This window comes from Piliocolobus tephrosceles, chromosome 2 (genome assembly GCF_002776525.5).
Source record: "Piliocolobus tephrosceles isolate RC106 chromosome 2, ASM277652v3, whole genome shotgun sequence".
NCBI lineage: Eukaryota > Metazoa > Chordata > Mammalia > Primates > Cercopithecidae > Piliocolobus > Piliocolobus tephrosceles.
The window spans coordinates 82751846-82776503 of NC_045435.1; the positions used below are offsets into that span (position 1 = coordinate 82751846).

Below are 24658 nucleotides of genomic sequence, written 5' to 3' on the forward strand. Positions count from 1 at the left end.
TTTTTTTTATTTTTTATTTTTTATTTTTATTTTTATTTTTTTATGATACTTTAAGTTCTAGGGTACATATGCAAAACGTGCAGGTTTGTTACATATGTATACCTGTGCCATGTTGGTGTGCTGCACCCATCAACTCGTCAGCACCCATCAATTCATCATTTATATCAGGTATAACTCCCCAATGCAATCCCTCCCCCCTCCCCCCTCCCCATGATAGGCCCCAGTGTGTGATGTTCCCCTTCCCGAGTCCAATTCTTAAACAGACTTTCACCAGGGTCAGGTGACCAGAGCCGATCCTGGCGGCAGAACTAGGTCGACTGCACTGGTGTGCACAGGCAAAGCTTTGTGCTGCTGTTGAACCACTGCTATGACTTGGGAAGAGCAAGGCAGGGAGCCAGGTGCTCACCTAACCGCCTGCCCGGGGATGGGCCTGACAGCTACTCCAGGAATTCTCAGGAAGGGTATGTTTAGCATTATTTTAGGACATAACTGGAAATGTAACTTTCCCACAGGAGCCCATTCTCACTTTCAAAGGCAAGTGTCCCCAAATCTTTGTATCCCTGAAGTCTGTTTTTAGTTTTTAAGAGACAGAGATCTCACTCTGTTACCCAGGCTGGAGTGTAATGGCGCAATATCACTGACTGCAGGCTCAAACTCCTGGGCTTATGCAATCCTCCTGCCTCAGCCTCTCAAGTAGCTGGGGACTATAGACATGCACCACCACAATTGATTTTTTTTTCAAATTTTTGGTAGACACAGGGTCTCACTTTGTTGCCCAGGCTAGTCTCAAACTCCTGGCTTTAAGTGATCCTCCTGCCTCGGCTTCCCAAAGTGCTGGAATTACAGGTATGAGCCACTGCACCCAGCTAATTTCATTCTTAAAGCTGCCACTACAACTTTGACATAATCCTGGGCAAAGTAGCCAGAGACTAAGAGACAGAGAAGCAATTTGAAACGTGTAGCCTGGAGAGAAAAAAAAAATCAATCAAATAACATTATTGGAATTTCTAAACAGTTTAAATTTAAAAACATCATTTGGGGAAAAGTATTTTAAAGTCTGTCTTCCAGTCTAAGAATATTCATGCTGAATCAAATAAATTTTTTGAGTTGGTTCAGCTGCTTCTTTATAAGGTACAGTTCAAACAAAAAGAAAACTGCAATGCTATCTTGGTAAGGGCACCTTATTTTGGAAAAGTCCAAGAAGAAAGAAATCAAGCAATTAAAATATAGGCATCTTCTGAACACACCACACGGCACATGCATTTCACACAATGCCTATATGCAAGGAAAAGGTATCAGAGATGTTGCGGAAAGAGAAAGTTCAGTCTCAGTAATTTACCATGATCTTTAGCCCTGCGTTGGCGAAAGCAGCAAAACTTCTTTTTCTTCTTATCCTCTTTAAGCAAGTCGGCCACTGTGACCCCTTCAGGTTGAACACAGGCAATTTCATTACAAAGCAGCAGAGGGCAGCAACAGCAGCTAAACCAGGGCCCCACACGGCCAGCCCCGCCAGCCAGGCGGCCTCACGCAATGGACGCCCGCCTGCCCCAGTCCTCCTCCTGCTAGGAATCCAGCTCAGGATCCGAACAGTGGAGAGGAAGTGCCCTTTCCACAGCTACTGACAAACATCTGTCTTTAAGAACCTGTTCTAAATCAACAACCAGCTAACCCATGCTAGATAAAGGTTTCCAGGGTTTGGCTTCCCATCTAAGAAGGGTGTTAAGGAAAGGGCATTTTAGGGAGAGTCAGGAGCCCTGGGTACTGACTGGCTGTGTGATTCCAAACAGCACTACCACATGGGATGGACAGGTGGGAGCTCAAAAGGTAGGCTCTGGACTCTGACAGGGCAGGTCTAATCCCAGCCCTGCCACTTCCATGTCGGATGGCCATGGACAGGTTACCTGATACTGCGAAGCCTTAGTTTCCTCCACACCTGTAAGATGTCAATAATAGTTGGACCTGTACCACGTAAGGTTGTTGTAAGAGGCGAACAGTAGAGACACTAATAAAAGGCACGATCAATCACCACTACTGTCATCATTACGACTCTCCCATGACCCCCAGGTCACAAGAGAAGTGACTCTAGGATCTCTAACCCCCTGCAGCCCCGTGATTCCATGATCGCTGTAAGCCGGCTAGTCTTCAGAGTACAGACTCGGTACTCTAGGGAAGGGTTGTGTGGGGCAGTGTGAGACAGTGGCAGGAATGCTGGAGTAAGCAAGGGTGTGGGGAGCACAGACACTGGCACACACTATGGGTGCGCAGAATACTCACATTCCTAAAATGTGCATCCTTTCTGACACGGCAGACCCTTTTCTTGTATCCTCTCCCACAAAAACTTGAACACGAGCATGTAGACACAGGGGCATATGTTTGCAGGGGTTAATGATGGTTAGCGTGCAGACTGTGGCAGAGCTTGGGTTCAAATCTCAGCTTTGCCACTTAAGTCACATGGCCTTGGGAAGCTACTGAACTGCGCTGTGCTTTAGTTTCCCCACCTGTCAAGTTCCTGTCTCACAGAGCTGTGTGAAGAAGAATGACGTATTCACCCACAGCCCTTGGAACAGTGTCTCACACACAGAAAGCACCTGACAAATGCTAGTTATTATTACTCTATATTCTTTCACTCAAGAAGGAAGTAACGACATGCTTATGTGTGGCACAAGCGCTGTGCTGGGTGCAGCCACACAACAGAGGGCAGAAACAGACCCTATTCCTGCTGCTCCCATGGAGCTAATGGTCTCGTGGTGGAGAGACCTCTATAAAGTAGAGGTCCACGTGCTGTAGAGTGTATAGGCCATTGTAGCAGTTTTTATAATGGCAATTTATTGAAAAGAGCCAACGTTTTGCTTTAAAAACATGGGAAATATCTGTGGTACATGGTTCAGTGAAAAATACCTGTGTTGGGCATCTTAGGGTGGAAGCTCTATGCACGCTGTCAGTGTCATGTATTATGTGCAGTGAGGTGTGGAAGTAGAGGCCCCCAACTTCTTAGTCTGCCTCTCTTTAAGGAGAAGGAAGAGAGAATTTTTTTCTTACTTTATATACTTTGAAATTACATGAATTCTTTATGTAGGCAAATATTACTTCCATAACTAAAAGGTATCAAAAACAGATAAAACGACCCTGATTTGAGACTGCAAACCTGGCTGGAGTACCTACTCCTTGTCTCCACAGTGGGGCAACAGTCCCTGAGTTCAGCTCCCATCAGCTCTTAGGAGGCTGAAGGTGATGGCAGACATGCAGGCACCTTCAGAAATTACCACGCTTCTATCACCCCTGTGGAGAGAGTCCACCTGGCCAGACTACTCCCAGTGCCACTGCAATGGAGAGACTGTCCAGCCACTGACCCTAGGGCCAGCCCCTGAGTCAGCCCTCCCACTTCCCAGTGAAAGCACTTCCAGCTGTCTCTCCAGTGAGGGCTCTTGACCTGGACACGTATTTACTATATGCCACTCTAACTGCTGCTGTTTGCTTTACAGCTTTTAATTGAGTATTTTCCATTTTGAACTTGTGCCTTGAGGTAGTTCAATGGTGACGAAAGCAGTTTTATAAATCACAATTTCAAAACACAGTCTTTCAAAACAGGACCAGCAATTTGCTATGTCTCATGCTTGCAAACAGCTATGCCATCCTGGTTTTCTGTCTACCCCCAAAGCAAACATTGCAGTAAGAGGCAACTAGGTAGCACATGCAAAAGGGAGGCAGCTAGGGCAACCTGCTCCAGCAAGCTGCAGGGTGGCAGAGTCCCTGGGCAGGCGGGCAGGCAGGCAGGCAGGGGCAGTGCCCATAGCCTCCAGGACCACTGAAGAAGCAGAAGACAGAGAGGCTGTCCTTGTGGTCAGAGATGAAGTTTCAGGTATGCCCCTCCCTTTCTTTGGGCATTAAATATCTTTACTTAGACGAATTATTAATCATTAATAGTTCCTACAATAAAACTGCCCTGTTTTTCTGGCCACAATTTTAGAATGAGCTCCCTTTAAAATGATTTCATTTTTAATGCTTTTTTTTTAAGACTAATCACTGACAATGAGAAGAGTTTAAAATAGAATTTTAGGCTTCCAGATTTTAATGGTGCTAGCAAAACTCCATTGTTAACTCAGAAGCAGCTGCATACGTCTAAAAAAATCACTTTGAGATTTGGCAGGGTTTCTTAAGAAACTTGAAGCTCAGCAAAAAGTTAAATAAATTATCCTTGAAAATTTACCAAATGCTCAGGAACTCACTTCAAAGGGAATTTTGTCCATTCAGTTAATTGTGTAACACTAGCTTTCCAATAGCACATTTATGAAATTGACATCTTAAATAATCTATGAATGCACAAAGCTGGAGCTACCTGTCACCAGTCACCAGACAGCTCAGTCAGAGGCCTGATTGCCTCTCCTCTTCTTTCAAGTGAATGCCTGGAACAGTGTGATATTCAGCCCCTGATGGCATCCTGGACCCAGGAGTTCTGAACCTGAGCTTCACATTAGAATCCCCAGGGAACTTGAATGAAAAACAGCCACCCCTGGCTCCCACCCCAAAATGAATCAAGAGTCTTAAAGGGTGGAGTATGGCATCAAGAAGTGTCCAAGCTCCCCAGGTGATCATAACGTACAGCCAGTGTTGGGCATCGCAGATGCAGGCAGTGACATTTAGCAGATCAGAGAGAAAAGATAATGTGAGAGCATCTCCAAGTACTTGACTTGACATCTGTTCTCTGACAGCAAGCACCGCCAAACTGGAAATGGACTTCAAGAGCCAGAAAGCTGTGCTGCCCTATCTCGAAAGTGACCTAGTTAACAGATGTGTTTTCCATCAATACTTCAGAACCTTATAGTTTCTGAACAGAAAAGTACAGGGCAATGGTCCTAAGAGGGAGGCCCCACCCTGAGGCTGGTTATAGGTCTAGTAGAACCTTCAAAAATATTCTCTTTAGGAAAGTCAAACACTGCATGTTCTCACTGATAAGCAGAAGCTAAATAATGTGTACACATGGACATAGGGTGTAGATGGAATAATAGGCATTGGAGACACAGAAGGGTGGGAGGGTGGAAGAGGGGTGAGGGATGAGAAATTACTTACTGGGTACAATGTACACTATTTGGGTGATGGTTACACTAAAAGCCCAGACTTCACTGCTATGTAATATATCCATGTCACAGAACGGTATTTGTACCCCCTAAATTTATACCCCCAAAATTCTGTTGAGGTCAAGTTTTGCTGGTGCCTGGTGAAAACAGCAACAGCACATACTACAACTATGACATCTCCTACCAGTCACAGAACATTCAATTGTCACAACAGCCCCATGGGGAGATATATCTTTATCCCCTTCTTGCAGACAAGGAAGTGGGGCCCAGAGAGGTTGAGTAATTTGCCTAACACTAAAGTCCAAATTCCAAGTCACAAAACTCCATTACAGCCACATCCGGAGAAGGGGCATGAAGACGCCCTCCAGCCCAAGCCTTTGCCTCCCGTGAGCTCACAGACATCTGCTGTTATTAGTGACTTCCTACACCCACCTCTGCTCATCTAGGCTGAGCCTCAGCTATTCCTGAAACACTTCCCAGTGTTTCTTCTCACACTGTCACTTCAATCCTCAAGGTCTTGGAGGAAACTGCTCAACTCACATCCAGGACCCGGCTGAAAAGGGCTATCAGTTGAATTAGCATCCTCAGTCATTATGGACAAAGCCAGGAGCCCAGGCCCCGCACCATCCTCCTCCCAAGAGGTAACAGAGGAGCAGGGTTGGAGTGGAAGGCATGTGGGGTGATCTCACACCCCCAGGGAGGATGCAAACACCATAACACTGGCAACAACCACACTTCTACTGCCTGCTAATCAGATGCACAGAGACGGCCCCAGACCTGGCATGTGCATGTGGTGAATCCAGGGCTCTTTATTTGGTGAGGAGGACCATGTGGGCCTCACTGAAACCCTCTCCTCGCGTGGTTTTCTGGCTGTGACAGGAAGAAAATGGCTGGCAGCCACAGGAGGCCCCAGGGAAACCTCAACAGTGCTGTCTTCTCCAGAGGGTCTGAGCCGCTGAGGTCTGTGATCAGAGAGGTTCTCTCCTCAGAGGAGGAGACTTGGGGCTCTCAAGTCAGTTAAATCCCATTATGGCCTCCACAGCCTAAGATTTCTGTCTTTATTTAAAACCCCCATCATCAAGGCTCTGGAAATCTGATGCCTTGGGAAGCACTGCGAGCCTCACTCCACAGGAAACCCCAGCACCTGGCAAAATGAGCTCCATAAAGAACAAGGGTGCATCACAGAAACATTTGCTATTCTGGATCAAACATTAAGCTAGTTAATCATTTTGAGTCATACATCATGGTGCATAGCAGAAATAATACTGCTGATGTTCCAGACACAGTGCAGCTTTCTGGGCTTGGGAGCCCCAGTGAGAGTGAATTCTGAAGATCTACAAGGCTTTTAAGCAGGTTTTGTTTCTTTCCTAGATTATTTTATTGAGCAATGCATTTAAGGGCCCCTGAATATCTATCACTTTGCATACCTTGCTCGTGCCATTTCCCCAGCTTGAAAAATCCCCCATCCCCACCCTCTGCCGCCCACGGCCGCTCCTCCCATGGAGCCTTCCTCACCTCGCCCTGGCCTGTCCTCTCCCACCAGCCAGAATCACTGCGCCCTCCCGGGCTCACACAGCACAGTGCTGGGCCTTAACAATGGGATCAGCTTCTCACACTAAGCCACCCCTTCTCCATCTTCCCCTCCTGGCAAGTTGTCTGAAAGGCAGAGTCATTGATTTCTGTTATCGTCAGGTTCTTTACAGTGGCAGGTCACAGGAAATGCTGGGCTGAGATAAAATGGTTAACCCTCAAGATATCACCTTAAATCCAATGAAAACCCTTAATCCTCAGATCATAGGCCCAATAAACAACTCTACCATGACTGATGTTAGCAACACTAGAACACGAATCCTTGTCTATTTCTAGAGGAGGAGAAATAAACAGAGGAAAGCCCACTGGCCTATAAGAAGGCCTCACTCAGCTCCCTGGGGGACACAGCTAAACTAGCAAAGAAAGATACTCTGCCGAGAAAAAAGGGGCCATACCTCCTCTCGTTTACAAATACCATGTTGGGCTGAGGAGAGATGAGGCAGGTCAGCTTCCGAGTTACAGTTCGCAGGTGAAGGGGAAAGAGCTGTGCAGGCATCTCCAAGCTGCACCTACGTGGCCTGTTGCCAGCAATACTGCAGGTACAGAAGCTCCACGGAGGCCATGGGGTTCAGGACAGCTCAACTGCCAAGGGGAGAGCTGTGCAAAGGACAGGCAGGCACTCTTACATCTAGTCACTTCACAGGCACATCGCTGAGTCTGAGACTCAAATGTCTATTTATAAACTCTGAACTTGATTCAGAGAACAGTTAGCTCTAGAAACCCTCCCTCAGTCTTCCGATCCTCAGGTGCTGAAGCCCTGGCCCCTTCCTGAGCCTGGCAAGATGCAGGGAGGGAGAGAAGAGAGGCCTGACCCTGCCCATTCCCAGTCAGCACACAGATTTGCACCAGCCAGGCCATCTGAGATCACGGAATACACTCCCTCCCCGTGAAGGCACAGAACCCAGGCTTGAAGAAAGGTAAGGGCCCTCTCAGACAAGAAGCCCCTCCATCAGGGGTCTCTCAGCCCCTGCTTCCACACTCCACAACCTCCAGAAGAGGCACAACTGCACCTCACCCACCCTTCCTATGGCAGCTCACCCCGACCTTCACACCCTCTGCGCTCCAGCCGAAAGGACCACTGCTCCCCACTGAAATCCAGCCTTTGCCCACCTCCATGCCTCCCTCATGCTAGTCCCCTGGGTCAAGGAGCTTCTTCTCACACTGAATGGTCACACCTGCGATCCATCCATCCTTCAGGGCCCAGGCCAAATACGTCCCCCAGCCCTGTCCTCAATCCCTCCTGGGCTCCCGCAGCACGCGCCTGCCCTCTACGTGTGCCCTGCAGCTCTGCTCCCCAGGGCTGCATTCAGTGTGAGCAGCCCTGTCTCTCCCTAGGAGGCAGCACTCCACATCCTCTCCAGCTCCGGGTTTCCCCTGTACCCAGCAACGGGCCTTGCTGAGAGCAAAACATCCAAGGCACTCTGCTCAAGCAGGGACTTGCTCGGCCGTCTTCTACAATGTAGGGCCGGCCTCGGGCCCCCAGGCCTCTCAATGGACATGTGCCCTTGAAGTATGTTCTCATTCCTTCCTATTCAGCTCTTCCAGATCTGTGGCAAGTCACAGACATCTCAGTCAAATGCACTGCTGGATTCCAGTTTCCACTCTGACCCAAGGCACAGAGGTCCCCAGAAAGAATAAGAGCACATCTGTGGGAAAAGTATGCAGTGAAAGAGACACTGTGGTTGACAATGGCAATTAATTTCAGTGACTGACTGAGTTCTCAGGCCTTGCCTCCTGCAGAAAGTGCTCTAGGGTGCTTAGTGTTACAGTGTGGGGTGTCGGTGGTTGGGCTGCAAAGCAGCTGTCACTGACTCACATGCCCCTTAACACCTGCCTAGAAGAGTGAGCCGGTTTCCTCCCAGTCCCTGATGGGCTAAGCATATGGCTTCATATGAATAGCACATGTAGGAGCCATGTCAGGTGGCCTAAGAGTCAGAGTCAAGAGGAACCCTGCACTTCAAATTCTTGTCCAATAACACTGTTCACTTTGAGGTGAGGGAAACCACAGCTTCCTCTCATGTGGTACAAGAATACATGTCTCATCACCCCTGTGCCCACACAGAAATGCGCTTACTGAATTTCCCAGGCCAACAGTGGGTCCGTCGGATCCTCCTTGGCCCACCTGACCAAATACAACTCTAACCCCCAAACCTCAGGCAGAAATCCAGAGTCAGCGCCAATGCGCCTGTTCTCTCCGTGATGTGTGCAGGCAGAAGGGACCAGATGGCTGGGAGGAGGCCGCCCCACTCACAGCCTGGGTCAGAGTAAAGGAAGGTCTGCTGCCAGGCGTCTGAACCGCACACTGGGTCTGTCTAGCCAGGGGCAGGAAAGGCGCTACATACTATTTCGTTTGCCTTCCTCTCCTCCTTCTTCCTCGTTCTCGGGATCAATGTCCTCAGCTTGGGTGATCCAATCCAAGTAGCCCTTTAGATCCTCCTCCAGCTGCTGCTTCTCCCGGAGCTTCTGGAAATCTCCCCGTGCTTTTGCCTTCTCTCTTTCCTTTGAGAATTCTCTGAAGGAGGCAAAGAGGACAAGCACATATCAGGACATCCTTGGGGACCTGCATCTTGAGCCACTGCCCTGCTGCACAACAGTCTTGTGGCAGGACACACAGCACTGAGTACAGTCACATGAGCACAGCTATGGAGCCACACACTTGGACAGGACAGAAGACAGTGTCTTCTCAGGCAAGACCGTGGGGGTCAGCGTCGCAGAGCCCACGCCAACACACATGCATCATTTCTTAGAAAATGAACTCCCCTCAGATGACAGCGATCCCAAGGGGCCTAGGCCCAAAACACCATGTGCTGTCATAGTGGGCCTCTGACACCCCCCAACAAGGGGCCTGAACTCAGAGATGCCCCACCTTCCCCAGAGCCTCCTCAAAGAGGAGGGAGCCAAGTGGGCCAAGCTGTGGTCAAAGAGTACCACGTTTAGGGCTTCTTCAATGCCTTTGGACAAACTTTGCATTAATATTGTGTGCTACCCCTTTTGTCCAAACCAAGAGCTCTGAGCGGGCAGCAGTCCTTGCTGGTGCCCACACTAGGCTCCTCTATCCATCACCTGCAGGTTTGGGCCAGAGTAGTGGATGGAGTCAGGGCAGTCCCCCACCCCCGCCCCACAACCCAGTTCTCCCTTCCCAGATGGGAACTTGAGCACTGATGAAGCATTACTGTTTTTCTTCACCCTTGCTACTTGTCATAGTCTTCCCCAAAAGTCTTCCCTGCAGGAGGGAAAGAGGCATATGATTTGCTGCCCATTTATAGGAACACCTGCCCTGGAAAGGCTCTGGCAGACAGGTAAATGTTCCCAACTGTGGGGTGTTTACGCTACTTTCCACCATGTGTGCAAGCCTCTATCTATGCATATATACAAAACCCCACACTCACTCAGGCAAGCCTGAGAGTCAGGCAGACGATTACCCAATTTTTATATGCGAGGAACCATCTGCATCTCCAACCGTGAGTTGTTACAGGAGCCAAGATATGTGAGTTAGAGATTTAGTAAGTACACTTAAAAGCTGCTAAGGAAGCAGGTGAGGTTACAGCAATGCAGTTTCTGCACACAAACCTTGAGATTCCAACACAGGTTACTTCTGTCTGCCTTCTTGCCTTCGTTCCGAGTCAAAGCCAGCGTGTCTTGTTCAGGGTCCTACCTCAATAACCCAACCCAACCCAACCCAACCAATGAACGGGGAAGTGACCTGCTTTCATAAAGCTAACCCCAGCCAGGCGTAGTGGCTCACACCTGTAATCCCAGCACTTTGGGAAGCCAAGGTGGGCAGATCATGAGGTCGTGAGTTCGAGACCAGCCTGGCCAACATGGCAAAACCCCATCTCTACTAAAATATAAAAATTAGCTGGGCATGGTGGTACACGCCTGTAATCCCAGCTATTTGGGAGGCTGAGGCAGAAGAATTGCTTGAACGTGGGAGGCAGAGGTTGCAGTGAGCCAAGTTCGTGCCACTGCATTCTAGCCTGGGCAACAGAGCGACACTCCATCTTCAAAAAACAACAACAACAAACTAACCCCATATTCACACCCCTCCCTTAACTCTAGGCCGTCGAGAGGCTGAACAGATGCTTGCACACCCAGCGACGCTAATATTTCAGATAAGAAACTGGAATCCTCACCAAGTGCCACCCTCTGCCCAAAATTAGAAAGAATCCCACTCAGGTGGAGGTTGTGGTGAGCTGAGATTGCGCCATTGCACTCCAGTCTGGGCAACAGATCAAGACTCTGTCAAGGAAGGAAGGAAGGGAGGGAGGGAGGGAGGGAGGGAAAGAAAAAGAAAAAAAAAAGGAAAAAAAAAAAAAAACAGGATCCCTCTCATTGATCCTAAATCACCCCACTTTTCAGATTCCCTGGAACCTATCCTTGGTCCTGTTAGGGCTGTCTGTCTCCACTGTACCCCCTGTGAATACGGAAGGAGGCAAGGCTTTGTGGATCTAGAGAGTGAGCAGGAGCCGATCTGAGCCCAGACATGTGCTCTGTCCTCCCAGCCCAAAGAACATCTGTTGTCTCAAAGAAGTAAGGACTCTAGTGTCTCACTGTTCACACATACCACACACTGAGAACGGTCTGGGGTTTCTAGGCCTCCAGGGATTCCCAACACATAGAAAATATGTAACTCAGTTCAGGTAAATTCACCAAATGACTCTCTGAACTCTGAAAAAGTCACACTCAATCCAGAATCACATCCCTGAGCATCAATAAGAGGGCTTGGAATGTCATGTGTCTTCAGGAAAATGAATTAAATAAACTGTTTTCTTAAATATACCTCAAAGAAAAGTGGACCTTCAGTTTTATTATTCACCAAAAAGTATCCTAGTACAAATCTGTTTGCATGTTTTGATTCCGAACTTAGCATACTAAATTCAGATGGTTACATACAAACAAGGTATTCTTACTTTGGGTCTATATCATATATGGGTTCTTGGGAAAAAATTATGAAGATAGTAAAAGAGTTACCCTGAGAAGCTTAAGGACACTCATTTTATAATGTATATAACTACACACATTATATACATTTATAATGTATATAACTACACACATCACATACATTTATAGTGTATATAATTACACACATCACATGCATTTATAGTGTATATAATTACACACATTACATATTTATAATGTATATAATCGCATTATATACATTTATATGTATAATTATATACATTATATACATTTATGATGTATAATTATATACATTTTACATAAATTATATACAATTATGTGTATAATTATATACATTATAAAATGAATGTCCTTAAGCTTCTCAGGGTAACTCTTTTACTATCTTCGTAATTTTCTTTTGTAATATTTTATGCATTTTTAACATTACAAATATAAAAATCCCATTTCTAACAAGTTGCATCATTGTTGCACATTTTCAGCTGCTGGGACACAGTTAAGCAGGCATAAGTAAAACTCTACTCTGACTAAAACTCCTAAGAATAAAAAACTCTGCCAAGTCCTGGTTTATGGCCCACTCACAATGATGGTCACTGTCACAAGAGCTCATATAACAAAGCTGCTGATATAGACCCTCTGAACTGATTTCAGACAGTTCTGAATGGCTGAATACTTAGCAGGAAGGTAGTATTTATTGATGTGGACAGAGGTGAGGTTTATGCAGCAGAAATCTGTTGGCCACAGGGCAGTTTGAGAGGAAGCGGGCAGGGAGGTGGAGTCCCTGTGATAAACACAGATAAAGCCTTGGCTCTCCTACACCACTCCAGGCTCTTCATCTGAAGATTTGGCTTCTAGTCCTAGCTCTGTCACTGTTGTGTTCTGAGCTTCAGTTTCCTCACTTCCAAACAGACACAACAATACCCGTTCTGCTGTTTCACAGGAATTAAGCAAGACATTCAGTAAGATGAGGCTTTGAAAACACAAAGAGCGGTATCAACGTGAAGTTCAAATGTATAATAGTTGTTGAATCCAGACATAAGAGAGAAATTTAAAAGGCAAATGGAAGAGCTTTCTCAAATATCAAAGGGAGAAAAATTAGCACTAGCTGTGAATGGGCTCTAAGCTGCCACAAACCCATCAGGATTGGGAAACACACCGAAGGACACATGGGTCCCAAGGCTTGGAGTGACCACAATGAGCTGGCAAACCCACTGCCGATCCTGTACACTATCTGCTCCGTTGAGAATAACCCATTCCCATCACAACCGTCCCTCTGATCCTGAAAAGCACACCTCAAGTCCAAGGCACCTTCTATGAAACTTTGGAATGATGAAAAAAAAGTCACTCCACTTTGCATAAGAATTCTTCATATTCTAAGAATCCTATCACTAACAGATTGTTTTACAAAGCTTATTTAATAAAGCTATTGGTAGAAACCAACAGACTTTTGCAAGTAACTAAAAATCCGACAACTGTTATATGCTAGGAGCCTTCTTGTTCCAAATCAGAATTTTGGTTATGGTGTGTTTGATCAAAAGATACATAAGAAGTGCCTGGACCAAAATATATATATGGTGTGCTACCCTTTGCATACAAAAAACTGGGAAATAAAATAAGCATATTTCTCTTGGATGTATCTAAAAGAGCAGAAAACAAGGGATGGGAATGAATTAGGCCACAGGAATCAAGGTTGGAGTGACACTCTTAAGTATATCTTTTTCTATAGTTTTGACTTTGGGAACCATGTTAATGTTCTTCACCTTAAATTTTTTTAAATTAAGTCAATAAGGACGAGATGAAGGGAAAATACCCCTAAACTGAAAGTGAATTGAAACAAACAAATCTGTAATTCAATGAATACTATAACCAGACTGAAGGAGAAAGACAAAACTAATTCAAATAGCTCAGGAATATTTGATGATATGCTCCCAGTCTTCGGCAGGATTGGAGTGAGGGATGAACTGCAAACAAACACTGAACTCCTTTTAGTAGCTTTATTTTTTGTAGTGATGTGGAGGAGACCATTCTGAAACTATCTTAGACATATTACAGGATTTAGCGAGTGAGCACATGCGCTAATGTTGCTGGGAGCCTGAGTTCTCGCTGTGGAGGGAGGGACACAGAAACATGGAACAGAGAAGAACCCTCTGGGGACAGACTGGAATTGAAGGTATAGGTGTGAACTGATGATTTCTAAAAGTTGTTTATTTTAAAGTCTGATTTCCAATGTCTGATTTTTAAAAGAGGTTGATATGTGAGTATATGTATCAATGTAAGTATGTATAAGAGTATGTGTAAACAAATGCATATATTTCCTAGTTCTCTCTGTTGAAAGGATTTAGAAGCAAAGATGCTCTGGCAGGTACAAGCACACCTGGTACCCACATCTTGGTCTTTAATAACATTCCCCATTAAAAGGAACCAGGGGACTTTGGAGAAGTGGGTGATTCCAGGGCAAGGGTAGGGTAGGTACAAGATGAAGAAAACCAGGAAGTGCTCAAAAACAAAAACAAACCAAAACACATTATGGAGATATATCATAAGGTACAGGAGCTAGAGAAGTAGCTCCTACTAGCCAAATCTTAGGAAATCTGAGCACTGAAATAACTAAGGACAGTAATAAATTATAATATTTTTAAAAATCAGTCCACATCCCTTATGGATAGACAACAAATGAAAAAGTAAATGAGGCAAAATTTAATATTAGGTAAACTGGAGAAAGGGGTACATGGATTATTCACTGTGCTATTTCTATTCTTGGAGTTGTTCTATATATTTGAAATTATTTCCAAATAGAAAACATTTGAATGCTTAGAAGATATAACTCTACTACTAACCAAATTCAAATTCATGTTGCTACATATTCATTTCAGCTTACCAGCTAGACTGTAAGCTCCTTGCAGGCAGGAATGGACAATGTCATCCATTTCTCATGTATTTCTTCCCATGTTTCTATTTCCCCTTGGTGACACTTTATATAGGCATGCAGGAAGGCTATGTACAAAAAATTGTATCTAACAAAACAAGCCCTACTCCTACTCCTTCAGGAGGCCAGAATATGCCCCTATAGGACAGAAAGCCCATGATTGCTGGGATCACCCAGAAGCATGAAATGAGTTGTGCCCAAACCTGGACATATCTGGAACAGCCTCCATCGTCAGCTCGCCATTTTCCCGTATTGTGTTCAGGCCTCATGTGGTAGATCCTCTATCTCTAGGTCATTAAGATATTCCCTTGTATCTCCTGGTTGAGAAGCAATTACTCAGTAAGGAATCTCCCTAACAGCCTAACAGGACAGCTGTGAAGTGTCTTATGTAGGCCAGTCTGCACACACCCATTCCCTGGGCTCCTGCAAGAGCATTTCATCAGAGCTTGCTTCCCTCCCTGCTCCAGGTGACTACTGCAGACCCAGACTTCCCCCTGGTGGCATCCTACTCAAAATGCCTCACAGCTCCTCGTTGCCTCCCTCAAGGATCATGGTCAGATGCTTCTGCCTGCCACTCAAGGCCTTCCAGCCTTCTCCCAAGTGCTATTCCAGTCTTACTCACCCATCCCATAAATGCACACCTTATACTCTGGCCACACTCTTCTCAATTCCACAACCCTCTGAGCTTTTGTCTACAGAATTCCATCCACCTGAGCAGACTTCTATCTTTGAATCCAGTGCACCTTTCAAGACCAAGCTCAAGTCTCATGCTTTTGGTGACATTCTCTGGCTTACCCCAAATATATTCTGCCTGCCTCTAATTCACCAGAAAACTCTACTCATTGAGCACCAAAACATGAATACATGTGTCCCCTACCCCAGGTGGCCCTCTCAGCATCACATCCTAACCAGAGCCCAGAGCAACACCTTACCCCATCCCCATTGGTGAGTGACTATGGTGAGGCAGGGGCTGCTATCACCCTCTTGTATAGACACTGAGGCTCATAGCACTTGGACACACAAGGCCATGCAGCTGCTGAATCTACCCTGAGCACCTCAACATGATGCCTGGAAGGAAAAGCAGGAGCAGAGGAAAGGGAGAGTAGACACCAGGATGAGGAGGATCAAAACCAGGCTACAAGGCCAGACACAGTGGCTCATGCCTGAAATACTAACATTTTGGGAGGTGATGGTGGGAGGATGGCTTGAGGCCAGGAGTTCAAGACCAGCCTGGGCAACAGAGTGAGACCCCCCTCTCTACAAAATAATTTTTTAAAAGTTAGCCAAGTGAAATGGCATGCACCTGCAGTCTCAGCTACTCAGGAGGCTGAGGCAGGAGGATCACCTGAGCCTGGGAGGTTGAGGCTGCAGTGAGCTGTGATTGTACCACTGCACTGCAGCCTGGGTGACAGAGAGAGACCTTGTCTCAAAAACAAACAAACAAACAAACAAAAAAACAAAAACAAAACAGGCTTCCTATCAGTCCAGGAAGGGGCTTAAATATAAAACTAAGGAACCTGGATTGCTTCTCTGTAGGCAAGGAGGAACCGACAGAAATTTGATACGACTCCTATCAGCTTTGGCAGGTGTTATGTGTGAAGAGAAAATGAAAATAAGAAGAAAATGGTGGTGAGGAAGACCAGAGACATTCAGTAAGCCCTGGGTGATGGGCTGGATTTAACATCAATACAAATGTAGTCAAAACACACTTCTCATGAAGCCCCAACTTTCTTACACGACTATTTGGAAAAACACCTATGAGGCCTGTCACTGACCCCCAACCACCACCATGCTATGGTCACTGTCACTTCTGCCCTTTCCACACCAGTCCCCTGGGTCTAGCATACCAGTGTCATCATCGCCCCTCATGTGAACCTTCCTTGTCAGGGCCCCGTGACACCCCAACTGCCACATGAACATTTCTTGTCCACCTGTTCAGGGAAGGAGGACAGGCTGGGCAGAGCAGGAGGAGGGATGGAGAAGAGAGGCTGGTCCCCAGTATCCAAAGGGCTGCCATATGAAAGAAGAAGCATGCCTGCTGAGGGCCTCAGGGCACAGGCACAAGTTTTGAAATAAGACAACTGATTTCAGCACAGTTGCCCTGGGACATAGCAACTTCCCCAGATACAGGGATCCTCAGTAGAGATGGACTAATGACTCGGCAGCGACACCAGATCACAGCACGTTCTAATGACCTTTCAACTGCTGCTGCGACTCCAGCCTCCCCAGTGCCTCCTCCATGGGGACCTGACTGCTGTGACTTGGCCCCTTTTTCGTTGTCTATTTCTTTCCCTGGGCAACAGCCTGGCACCCTCTTGGACCTGGCAGGCAAGTAGTTTGGTGGCAATGACACCCAAGAAGCATAAGGGCTGAGTGAGTTCATGAGAAATGGCTGCAGAGGGCTCTGACGACAGAACAATGGTATGCGCCCCATACTCATCCAGCCCCCCAAAGACCTTTAGACGGAACAGACCAACACAGCAGAACAAGCCAAAGTCGTCTCTGAAACAAGCACAGCCTGAGCCCACATCACCTTCACCTGTGACTGCATCACCCAGGGTCCCAGCAATAACCAACAGCAGCTTCAGCAGAATATGAGCCTGCATGGCTGGGGTAAATGGGTTTGGGCGAAACGGCCTGAGTCTCTGCCATGTCCCCTTCTCTAATAATGACAGAAAAAAAGCCCCTCATTTATTTAGATTGTTCCTGAAGTCCTGCAAATGTCTTTACAATCACTGCCCCCAGAGCTGTTCACAACCTCAGTGTATGAGGCAGGAGGAGGAATTTCATATTCATTTCACAAAGGCCAACACGGAGGCTCAACGAGGCATTGTTGCTGGCCCCGCATCACACGCCCAGTCAACAGGCCAACAGGGTTACTAACCAGGTTCCAAACCCCATGTACCTTCCCTGGGGCTGTGACTCATGGGGAAGTCATAAGTCAGGACCAGGGAGGGAGGGCAGGACAGAAAGCATAGCTCTGCTCATTACTGCACTCTGATTTTCCCTGAGAGCCCCAACTCAGGAATAGAGAAAGGCGACGGCCCCCTTTCCGCTCATCTCTCCACCTGCTGTCCCTCACTCCCACTCAGTAAGCACCACTCCAGGGAGAGAACCCCCCGCCCCAGAACCAGCCAGCCTCCGTCTCAGGAGCCCCAGTGGAGCCCCCACGGTCTGGGCACACGTCCCATGCTCTGCAGAGAGGCCACCAGACACTGACATGCCCCAGGATTTACAGGCCCTGACATCTTGATCTCTGGGACCTCTGGCTCAGCCAGCAGTACTGGAGACAGCATGCCCAGGGGGTAGCCAGCCATCACACACAGACGGAGGTGCAGGTGGAATGGGACTGCCGCAGATGCAAGAGGACACACATAGTTTGCTGTGGGAACTTTTATTTCTTAAACGCCCCATAAAATAAATGGGCCACTGGAAGTCATCTTGATTTAGATATAGGATTTTTTTTTCTTGGGTTGCTATGCTATCTGTTTTAATTAGGCCCACATAAAATTTAAACAAACAAAACACTTTGATATTTACACACACATGCTAAAAACAAACAACAACAAAAAAAAAACCCTTGAAACAAAGCAAAAAACAACACAACCTTCATTGAAAACTGCCAAGAAAATCACTAGGGACTCAGAGTTTTAGTAAAACAGAAGGCTCAGAAATTCAGAAAAAAACAAAGGCAACACTTAAAAAGGCAAAGAGAAGGCGGAAGTTGAAGAAGTAACCCACTGATTTTTATCAGGGGAGTCCAGCCTTCTTTAGACCCAAATTATTTCTTCTACGCAGACATAAAGGAAATTAAACCGAACGAAAACGTAGTTTGATTCAAAGAACTTTTTTGTTTAAATTTCTTAGAAAGCACAAAGGTTCAGTTTCTGTTCAAGGAAACTAGGAATTTTGTTAAAAAATAGAAATTAACAGCAATGTGTGATGTTTCACAATTTAAAAAATTTTTAATCATTGGCACTGTCTCAGCTCATAGTTCATCAAAAGCATTGTATTTGTTCCAGTTTTCCCTCAACCATGAAAAGCTGGTGGTCGTCAAAGGATGTTCTCTCTGCATGAGACCAATAGGCAGAGTGGGGAGGGATTAGGAATGCAGCACCCCATAAATAAGACCTGCTCCTTTGCAGGTGATATCAGTCGGGGGAAGGCAGCTGGCCTGGGACAGCATTCTCCAGCAGCAGTCATGAAACACAGCTGCCAAGAAATGCATGGGAACTGCTAGTGGGCAAAAAGGATGAGAAAATGGGAGGCCCTTGTTTACACAACAAAATATGTTGAGGAAAAACATTTGACAATCACATTTCTATTTTTACTTTTATTTTTGAGACAGGGTCTGCGCTCTGTTGCCCAGGCAGGAGTGCAGTGGCATGACCTCCACCTCCTGGGTTCAAGTGATTCTTGTGCCTCAGCCTCCCAAGCAGCTGGAATTACAGGTGTATGCTACCACGTCCGGCTAATTTTCTGTATTTTTAGTAGACAGAGTTTCTCTATGTTGGCCCCAGGGCGTCTCAAACTTCTGGTCTCAAGGGATCTACCCGCCTCAGCCTCCCAAAGTGCTGGGAATACAGGCTTGAGCCACTGTGCCTGGCCAGTGTTCTTGATGCTTTCATTGACATAAAAGATTGTGATGATATTTAAAACAGTTTTCATCTTTTGGGAGGATGAATCATTTTCACAGTTGGTGTTTCCTAGCTTTTAATAACTAGGTTGAGTTATCTGCCATGAACAGAACACAGGAATTAGCAGCTGGGCCACCCTGCACACACCAAACCTAACTGTTTACATGTGGCACTTACCCTGAGCAGGACAGTGCAGTAGGCATGAAGTGAAGGAATGCACCATCTATCTGGTCATGTCAGATCTCTCCTGCCTCCTTTCTGACCTCTTCCCCCTTGAACTCCAGATTCCAGCCATCCTAAAGTTCACTCAGTTCCTCCAAGGCATGGAGCTCCTTCCACACGAGGCCACTGTGCATGCTGTTCCCTGCACAACCCTTCGCGCTCTTCCAGATACCATCCCACTCAGCTGGCTCAGGACATAAAGATTTTTCTCTACCTTAGAGTCCCCCAGATTAGAACCCTGCTTTTGTAGAATTTATTTCAGAGTCCTGCAACTGGTTATTCACTATTTTCTTTTACTTACCAGACTGCAAGCTCTGTGAAGGAGGGCCTGTGCCTGTCTTGTCTTTGTATACTGGTTCCTTATCACAAACCCCGGTCATTAGTAGTTGCTCGATAAAAATCATCTAAATAATTGCTTTCACAAGCATGGGTTTTACATTAATGAGGATCAAAGATGTGCAAGTTTGGGCTTCGTACTGGGTATCTGGCCACAGTGCATATGTAACTTCCATCACCTAAAACTATACCCATTGTGCCACTGATAAAAACAAAAACAAGGAGTCTTGTATAAGACTTAAATATATATATATATACACACACACACATATATAACATATACACATATATACATATATATACACACACAGAAATAAAGCATTTCAGGCATCTGAGTATGAAATATGCCTTCCTTTCACTGTATCTCCTTGTTTGAGGACAGAAGAGCGTCTCTCTCTTTGAAGGGTTAGTTTCCATGGCTACCAAAGACATGCCAATGCTTCTAGTGGAAAATTTTTCCCAATGATGAGAATCCATGAAGGTTGCATACTAAAAGTTACAGACTTTGTTTCAATCTTTTTAAAACTTAAACATGTTTTAAGAGGTATTCTTCAATTGGGAGGCCAAGGCAGGCAGATCACCTGAGGTCAGGAGTTCAACACCAGCCTGGCCAATATGGGGAAATTCTGTTTCTACTAAAAATATAAAAATTAGCCGGGCATAGTGGTGTGTGTCTGTAATCCCAGCTACTCGCGAGGCTGAGGCAGGAGAATCTCTTGAACCCAGGAGGCAGAGGTTGCAGTGAGCTGAGATCGCACCATTGCACTCCAAGAACAAGACTCCATCTCAAAAAAAAAAAAAAAAAAAAAAGAGGTATTCTTCAAAACCATGGGCTCTCTTGTCTGCCATCACTCTCTCTGAATGAAATAGATCACTTAATCACGTAAGCCAAACCAATACCATCACATATCTTCATGACAGGTTTCAAATACCGTTACTTAAGAAGTCACTTCATAAACACACCTTGCTAGACTTGTCAGATTCCAGTTTTCCAAGAAAAAATAAGGAAGATGTGCACACGAAGTCTGGCTTGGGAGGGTGGCAGAACCACCTAAAATAAACATGTTTGAAGGCACCAGCAATGGCAGGGCAACACAGTTTGCTGTGTGAAGGGCCTGGTTACACCGCCAGAATGAGCTCCAGGCTGGATCTGCTGTTCAGAGCTGCTAGGGGTTTCCACTGTGGAGTAGCAATGTGGACCCAAGGAAGAGGCTGAAACTGAACCCCCTACTGGCAGATCCCCAAAGCAGTCACTGTAGGAAATTCAGCCCAAATCCCTCCCGCAGGCCACGTAAGCCACCCTGTGAGCTGGCATCAAGAGGGGAGAGGGATAGAGTCGTTCCCCCCCGCAGGGGGAGTGCCCACTGAAAGGCATGGTGGGTGGGTAGTGCCTTCCCTGAGCACCCAGACTTAGCTGACGGAGAACAAGAGGCAGAGCACCACATCCCAGGGCCGGGCTCAGGGATTGAGAGGGATCTCTCAATCGATCCTCCAGCAACAGGACCCAAAAGGACCACCTGAGCTTGAATGAGACTTGTCCACAAGCAGATTCAGGAGGAAAAATAAACCAATTTCTCTGAAGCCTCTGTATCCCATTGTTCCACTCAGCATTGGGTAATTAATCTCAGGAAGAGAAAAAAATTTAAAAAGGCCAAAGCATAGAGCTTGGGCTCTGGAGACAGATAGATCTAGATTTAATTCCTAGTTTAACTACTTACTAGCTGTGTAAATTTTGAGAAAATTGATAAGCCTCCCTGAGTTTTGATTTCCTCATCTGTAAACTGAGGCAAAGAACACTTACCTCCTCAAAGTAGTGGAGAAGATTAAAATAAACTGAATAAAGCACAAAATTGTAAGCAATAAAAATAATTCTGGCCGGGTGCAGTGGCTCATGCCTATAATCCCAGGGCTTTGAGAGGCCAAGGCAGAAGGACAGCTTGAGACCAGAACCCGAGACCAGCCAGGCAACATAGAGAGATCCTGTTTCTACAAAAAAATATTTTAAAAATTAGCTGGGCATGGTGGCATATGCCTATAGTCCCAGCTACTTGGGAGGGTGAAGTAGGAGAATTGCTTGAGCCCAGAAATTTGAGGCTGCAATGAGCTATGATCACACCATTGCACTGCACCCTGGGTGACACAGCAAGACCTGTTTCTGTAAAAACTATTTTTTTTTTATTTTTATTTTTTGAGATGGAGTTTCGCTCTGTCTCCCAGGCTGGAGTGCAGTGGCCGGATCTCAGCTCACTGCAAGCTCCGCCTCCTGGGTTTATGCCATTCTCCTGCCTCAGCCTCCCGAGTAGCTGGGACTACAGGCGCCTGCCACCTCGCCCGGCTAGTTTTTTGTATTTTTTTAGTAGAGACGGGGTTTCACTGTGTTAGCCAGGATGGTCTCGATCTCCTGACCTCGTGATCCGCCCGTCTCGGCCTCCCAAAGTGCCGGGATTACAGGCTTGAGCCACCACGCCCGGCCAGTAAAAAATATTTTTAAAAGAAAAGAAAAAAGAAAAATTCTCTCATACAATCCACATCCCCAGACTTGACAATCAAAATCCAGAGACCCCTTCTTATCTGAGAGGCACGAGCCACAACAAACTACCACATCTGTACCTTCCATCTCCACCTCTGCACCTCCGTGCAGATCCTATCCCTGCAGCCCCCAGCCCCCGGGCTCTCCTAACTCTACTACACTCTGGGAGGTGCCAGCTTTACCTTCCAGGCACAGCTGTCAACCATCACCTTATTTCAAACACTCTGACAGCTCCCACAGTCTAAAGAAAAAAAAAAAACCCTGCCTCCCTCAGTGGGTATTCCCAACTCCACATCTGCCCTGCCCACTGCTCACCAGCTAGCACGGAGCACCCTGGCAGCCTCACCATTGCACTCACTGGTTCCAACAGGCAGGAGGCACCAGGTCCCACTCTCCTGACAACTTGCTTCCTTTCTTTACCATCCTAATGAATCCTGTCCATCCTTCAATGCCCAACTGGAGCCCAGCTTCCTTGGGTGAGGCCCTCTGACTTGCCAACCCTCTGCTGTGCTCCTAGGGCATATTGATAGGTACAGATTTGATGCTAAAACCTCCTTGACTGATAGCCGAAGTGGGAGAGAGTGCAGCTGCTGGAATCCACACTGGGCCCTGGAATTTTTGACATGTGTCTGTGGGTCTGTTTGTAAGTAACAGCTCATGACTCAAGGATAGGTGGGCCTCTGGGGACAGCATACCTCTCGGCAGTTGGTATGCTCTCACCCACTGACTTCAAATCCTTCAGATGCAGCAAGGGTCTCCAAGACTCAGAGGCCCAAAGCTGCCAGCAGGCAACTTAAACCAAGATTTATTTTAAAGCAGAAGGAATCCATCATTTGAGGGAATGATGGGTTCAGGGTGGATTAATGTTTTATCCCTGAACCCAAAACCAAACTCATGACAATCAGACTTAGAGAAATCAGGCTAATGCATCAAGTGCCTCTCCAGGTCTTGGAAGGATGTGGGGCCCTGGAGAGAAGCGCAGGTAAACATCCAGACTGCAAATGAGATGACTTTTCCAGCTCACAGAAACCACCTCCGAGAAGGAGGCCACAACCAGGCCAGTGTGGAGCTCCCATACACTTAAAAAGGTCTTCCTGTTTATCCAGGCCCTTCCCATCCATTTCTCTCCTTGGTTATCAGGATGGCTCTGTGAGAAAAGTCACAGGTGGGGCGCTCCAATTTTAGGAAGAAAAAGCCTTGGTTTGGAAAAGTGAAGTATATTGACCAAAGAAGCCATGCCTCTAGGAAGTACAGAGCTGGCACAGGGGCCAGCACTTCCGACCCCTGCCTTTGTGCTCCCCCCACTATAACAGAGAAATCAGTAATCCCTCAGCCAGTAGAGACCCCATAGGCCAGGGTAGTACAGCTTGCAGCCAGAGCACTGCCTCGCCCCAGCCGGGCAGACCCCCCACCCAAGGCTGAGTCTGTGGAGACTGAAGCTTCCAACAGCCCCGTGGGGGCCGGGGGAACCCAGACCAGGGCTGCTGGACATCATCACCCCAGGCTGAGCAAGCCAGGGTCTCCCAGGCCCCTTCTGAGGCCCCTCACCCGCAGAAGGCACATCTGCACCCAGCCTCAGCTATCCGTGCTGCTGCCTTGGGTTGGACACTGCCCAGTCCCACGCCGCCTAGCACACCACTGTCAGGACCCCTCCCAACTTGTCACTGACTTACCCTTCCCCTACTCTTCAGTCTTGCCCTGTGCTCCGCAGCAGCAAGCTCTCCCACACCTGCAGCCTCTTCAAAGAGGTCCCACGTTCTTGTCACTTTGTGATCCCTGCAGCCCTTCCAGACCCAGCCTACTTCCAGGTTCATGTCCAGGGCAATACTCCCTGACCTTGGTATGAAAATCAATGAAAACCCTATCCTTTGAGGATGGTGCCAGTGGGCCACACACCCTCCTCCAGTTCCTCCTTATTGTCCTCTGCTGCCCTTGGGAAGTGAGGACTTCCACTCCTGGCTCCCGGCCTGCTGCTCCATCCCACATTCTACAACCTCCCTGGGGTACTCCAACAGCCCCTGATGCCCTCACCCTAGTTTTCCAATTCCTCCACAAGTCTCCAATGACCATCTCTTCCGTGCTACTTCAGCCCCCCAATCTCACTGTCACACTGAACTTTATCCTCACCAAATTGTAAGTTCAAGCCTTCATTTCTCTGACCACAACCTTCTCTCATTCCAGCTGACTTCTTCAACTATTTCCACTAGAAACATTTTTAACCTCTCTGAAGTCTCCAGTCCACTGATGCTTTCATTTTTTCTGTTAGGTCTCTCCTTTCCTCCTTATTCACCTTAAGTATCATGATCTGTCATCTCAGCAACATCCTTGCTAGCATCCTCAACAGTCTTCCAACTTTTTATGCATGCACAGCTAGCAAAATGCTCACAGCTAGCAGACCTCTCCTTTTCGATTCACAGTTAGCAAA

The 24658-nt window shown here is 46.8% G+C and overlaps 1 protein-coding gene across 4 annotated transcripts in view; it reads right to left on the reverse strand.

Moving 5' to 3' along the window:
• The window catches only part of CACNA1D (calcium voltage-gated channel subunit alpha1 D), a 333155-nt gene that overhangs the window by 109022 nt on the left and 199475 nt on the right, over positions 1 to 24658 (reverse strand). For all 4 annotated transcript variants that reach the window (XM_023189554.2, XM_023189557.2, XM_023189555.2 and 1 more), the window contains exon 9: positions 9008 to 9177. In XM_023189554.2, the coding sequence (XP_023045322.1) occupies positions 9008 to 9177 (170 nt within the window). The remainder of the gene's footprint in view (positions 1 to 9007; positions 9178 to 24658) is intronic.